The 4794-nt window shown below is 40.6% G+C and overlaps 1 protein-coding gene across 1 annotated transcript in view; it reads left to right on the plus strand.

Moving 5' to 3' along the window:
* Positions 1–4794, plus strand: part of SLC12A6 (solute carrier family 12 member 6) — a 108425-nt gene that overhangs the window by 83346 nt on the left and 20285 nt on the right. The window contains exons 7-8 of the mRNA XM_017857431.1: positions 494–740; positions 3414–3628. Coding sequence (XP_017712920.1) covers positions 494–740; positions 3414–3628 — 462 coding nt within the window. The remainder of the gene's footprint in view (positions 1–493; positions 741–3413; positions 3629–4794) is intronic.

Below are 4794 nucleotides of genomic sequence, written 5' to 3' on the forward strand. Positions count from 1 at the left end.
AAAAAAAAAAAAAAAAAATCCTTGACATCCCATTTCTGCAGGCATTTCAGATCCTATTAGAAACTAGGCTAACTCGGCCGGGCGCGGTGGCTCAAGCCTGTAATCCCAGCACTTTGGGAGGCCGAGACGGGCGGATCACGAGGTCAGGAGATCGAGACCATTCTGGCTAACACGGTGAAACCCCGTCTCTACTAAAAAAATACAAAAAACTAGCCGGGCGCGGTGGTGGGCGCCTGTAGTCCCAGCTACTCGGGAGGCTCAGGCAGGAGAATGGGGTAAACCTGGGAGGCGGAGCTTGTAGTGAGCTGAGATCCAGCCACTGCACTCCAGCCCGGGCAATAGAGCGAGACTCCGTCTCAAAAAAGAAACTAGGCTAACTCCCCAGTCATTTTGTGTCTCAGCTTTGCTTTCTTTTGTGAAAGTAAATGCAAACAAATACAGCCTTTTTACTTAATTATTTCGAAATAACCTAATTTTCTCCTGTATTTTACCTAACAGGTCTATATCGTCCCCCGGGCTGCCATCTTTCGCAGTGATGATGCACTCAAGGAATCAGCAGCCATGCTAAATAACATGCGTGTCTATGGCACAGCTTTCTTGGTCCTTATGGTATTAGTGGTATTTATCGGCGTACGCTATGTGAACAAGTTTGCCTCACTTTTCCTGGCCTGTGTCATTGTGTCCATCTTGGCCATCTATGCTGGAGCCATCAAGTCTTCTTTTGCCCCTCCACACTTCCCGTACGTGTCTGTCTCTCTGCCTAGCCATCTTTGTTGGGTAGTAATTGAAAATATCTGGTGGTGTGATAATTTTAAGTCAGAATTTCATGGAGTCTCTCTGAGATTTTCTCTCTTGGATAAGCCCATTTAGACTTCCTTCCCCATCTAGGCAGGAAGCCTCCCAGCAAACTATGTCCTGTTCATCCTCTTTCTTACGTCCCAAACATAGAACTAGTAACCGTAACCATCATTTATGTTCATATATTGGATTTTTTTCTCCCTGATAATTGTACATAATCTTTTTTTATTATACATATTTTGAACTATTCATAAAGGGCTTTGCAGACAGTGTATTTATTGCCAGCAACCTTTATAAGGTATTTAAATGTTGGATTTCTTTTACTAATGAAAAATCAGGGGAGTCAAAAGAAACCTAAAATCTTACCTAAAATGTTTAATTAATTAAGTTTTTTTTTCTGTCAATATTGTAATGGACTAGTCATAAAGGGAAATACTGTACAATTTGCATGTATCTCTATATATATGTAATATTACATACTAGAAGTAATACAGCTACTTTTTTCAACCTTGATTTTATTTTTTTTTAATTTGTATAAACTTATGGGGGTGCAAGTGTAATTTTGTTACATGCACATGTTGTATATTGGTGAATTCAGGGCTTTTATTAAGAGTTGGAGTCTTACTTTGTTGCTCAGGCTGGAGTGCAGTGGCATAATCTTGGCTCATTGCAACCTCAGCCTCCTGGGTTCAAGCAATTCTCCTGCCTCAGCTTCCCAATTAGCTGGAATTACAGGTGTGTGCCACCGTACCCAGTTCTTTTTTTTTTTTTCTTTTGTGAGACAGAGTCTCGCTCTGTCACCCATGCTGGAGTACAGTGGTGCGATCTTGGCTCACACAACCTCTGCCTCCTGGGTTCAAGTGATTCTCCAGTCTCAGCCTCCCAAGTAGCTAGGACTACAGGCACACACCACCGTGTCCAGCTAATTTTTTAATTTTCGGTAGAGGTGAGGTTTCACCATGTTGGGCAGGCTGGTCCTGAACTCCTGACCTCAAGTGATCCGCCCACCTCGGCCTCCCAAAGTGCTGGGATTACAGGCGTGAGCCACTGCGCCCAGCCTAGGTCAGGGCTTTTATCCATTACCCAAATAATGTACTTTGTACCCATTAAGTAGTCTCTCATCATTCACCTCCTTCTTCAACTCCCTAGTGCAAGTACTTTAAAGTATGTTTTTTGAAGTAGTAATGGATTTGTGCAGATCTGTGACTCACAGGCTCCCTTTTCCCTTCGACTAGTGGCATAGGGACTAGCTGGCACTGAGTGTTATTTGTAGTCTTGTTACAGAATTATCTTGAAGAGTCATCTGGATTATCTGAGAATCAAACTCATCGGTTCTATGTTGATTTAACCAGATTACAGAAAAAAAGATTTTCAAGACAAAAGACAGTTCCGATAGGTTTAATGACTTACCTCAAAGTTAATTAATGGCAGAGCAAGAAGATGAACTGTGATTTCCTGACTCCCCATTCAGTATTTCTTCTGTGCCATGCTACATGATGGCAGAAGAAGATTCCATCTTAAACTTTTAATCTGCTTATCTAGGGACTGTAATATAGCTGAAGGTCCTTTCTAGGGTCATAAAATTTCTAAAGGTGACATTCTGGTTATATCTCAATTTGGGAAATTCTATTTTATCTCAGGTTCACCTTTGGGGCTTCTCCTCTTTTTTGATTAGTACGCGGTCATAATGCATGGTATTTTCTTTGAGATATTCCAGCAAAACAAGACAAAAAATCTAGAAGAATACATGAAACAAGACTGGGAAATGTTGAGAGTTGTTGAAGCTGAGTAATAGGTACATAGTTCATAATAATGTATTCAATCATTTTGCAGATTTTAAAAGTCCCTTTGTTGGACCTGAGAGGTATTTTAACTATGGATGTATTATTCCTTTGTTTATATTTGTGTCTCTGGGTTAAAGAAAAAAATAAAACCAGCAGGTTAATATTTGTGTTATCCTTACCCTCACTCCCACTGGGTCTAGGCTTAAGTTCAAAAACAGTTTTCTCTTAGGCCATAGAGGGATCTGCCTTTTAATTCCAGCCAAGCTGTTTTCCTTGCAACAGTAGCCAGAAGATTCGACCTTTAGCATAACATTTTCAAGAGGTTTGTTAAGAATGTAAGGCTTTTCTAGGCCAAAAAAAGAGGAGTGCTTTTTTCTTTATAAGAACAACAAAAGAACTTCAGTGTTCTTTTAGACTTAACAATTTTAGCCAAAAATTTTGGAAGATGAGTCAGCATAATGTCTTCAGACAGTTCTTCAATTTGAGTTCCTTCACTCCCACCTACCACCTATGACCTGGGACAGATAACTGTATTTCCCTAACCTTCAATTAACTCCCTAACTTCCTAAACTTCAGTGCCTCCATCCACAACATAGAAATTCTAATACATTGTGAGGCTGCTGTAAGGATTAAATTGGCAGAAAATGTAAGTCACCATTCATAGTACTAAAATAAATTATAAATAAATAAACATTAGTTCCCTTCTCACCCATGACAGTAGAAGCTCTTAAAGATGGGGTTCTTGTTTCCTTTACTAACCTGTTTCCTTTTTTTCTTTTTTAATGTGTTTTTTTCCTTACTTGATCTTTCTCCCTATTTCTTTTCACTTAGGGTCTGCATGCTGGGTAACCGCACCCTTTCATCAAGACACATTGACGTTTGCTCTAAAACCAAGGAAATTAACAACATGACAGTCCCATCCAAGTTATGGGGATTCTTCTGTAACTCGAGTCAATTTTTCAATGTCACCTGTGATGAATACTTTGTTCACAATAATGTCACTTCAATCCAGGGCATTCCTGGATTGGCTAGTGGTATCATTACAGGTAAGTCAGGGAGTGATTGGACAAGTTTTTTCCTATTTTCTGGGGAAAATGGGCCTTGTCATCTTAGATTCTTCTGCTGTCCATAAAGATTCACTGCCATGGTGCTAATTTCCTTAAGCATACCACACAGCTCTTAATTCAGCATATTTCTGCTTTTCCATTAGTAAAGCTGTCCTTATTCAGGACTCCTTTACAGAGTGATGTCTGCTAAAATTCACTTCCATTTCAGAGCAGAGTTGAGCAAATCACTTTCTAACCTTAGGATAAATGATTCTGTGCATTCTTGTAAAATTGCCAGTGTTCTTCCTGCACTGACAGAATAGAACTGTTTTAATGTCCACATCCACATGTATCTTCCTAACTTAAATTCCTGAAACATTCCTTAAGTGGCTTCTATTATAAATGTTTGGTCTATAAATTTCTTTGCACATAAGTAAGATTACATTAAGGTGTTAGAAACAGCATTGATGACTAATAAATAATAATGGGATTTGTAGAGCATTTAGTTTTAGTCTGTTTAACTTTTACTAATTTGCATTAGTAAAGTTAAACTGTATTTGTATGTACCAAATTATTTTGTCAAATTATATTTAAATTAGATAAGAAAGAACACTATGTTTGACTGGGCGCGGTGGCTCACGCCTGTAATCCCAGCACTTTGGGAGGCCAAGGCAGGTGGATTGTGAGGTCAAGAGATCAAGATCATCCTGGCCAACATGGTGAAACCCCGTCTCCACCAAAAATACAAAAATTAGCCAGGCGTGGTGGTGTGGGCCTGTAGTCCCAGCTACTGCTACTCTGGAGGCTGAGGCAGGAGAATCACTTGAACCGGGGAGATGGAGGTTGCAGTGAGCCGAGATTGTGCCACTGCACTCCAGCCTGGTGATAGAGCAAGACTGTCTCAAAAAAAAAAAAAAAAAAAAAAGAGGCTGGGTACAGTGGCTGACACCTGTAATCCCAGCACTTTGGGAGGCTGACGTGGGCGGATCATGTGGTCAGGAGATAGAGACCATCCTGGCTAACGTGATGAAACCCCGTCTCTGCTAAAAATACAAAAAATGAGCAGGGTGTGGTGGCAGGCGCCTGTAGTCCCAGCTACTCGGGAGGCAGGAGAATGGTGTGAACCCAGGAGGTGGAGCTTGCAGTGAGCCGAGATTGTGCCACTG

This window comes from Rhinopithecus bieti, unplaced genomic scaffold (genome assembly GCF_001698545.2).
Source record: "Rhinopithecus bieti isolate Rb0 unplaced genomic scaffold, ASM169854v2 scaffold_44948, whole genome shotgun sequence".
Classification (NCBI taxonomy): Eukaryota; Metazoa; Chordata; class Mammalia; order Primates; family Cercopithecidae; genus Rhinopithecus; species Rhinopithecus bieti.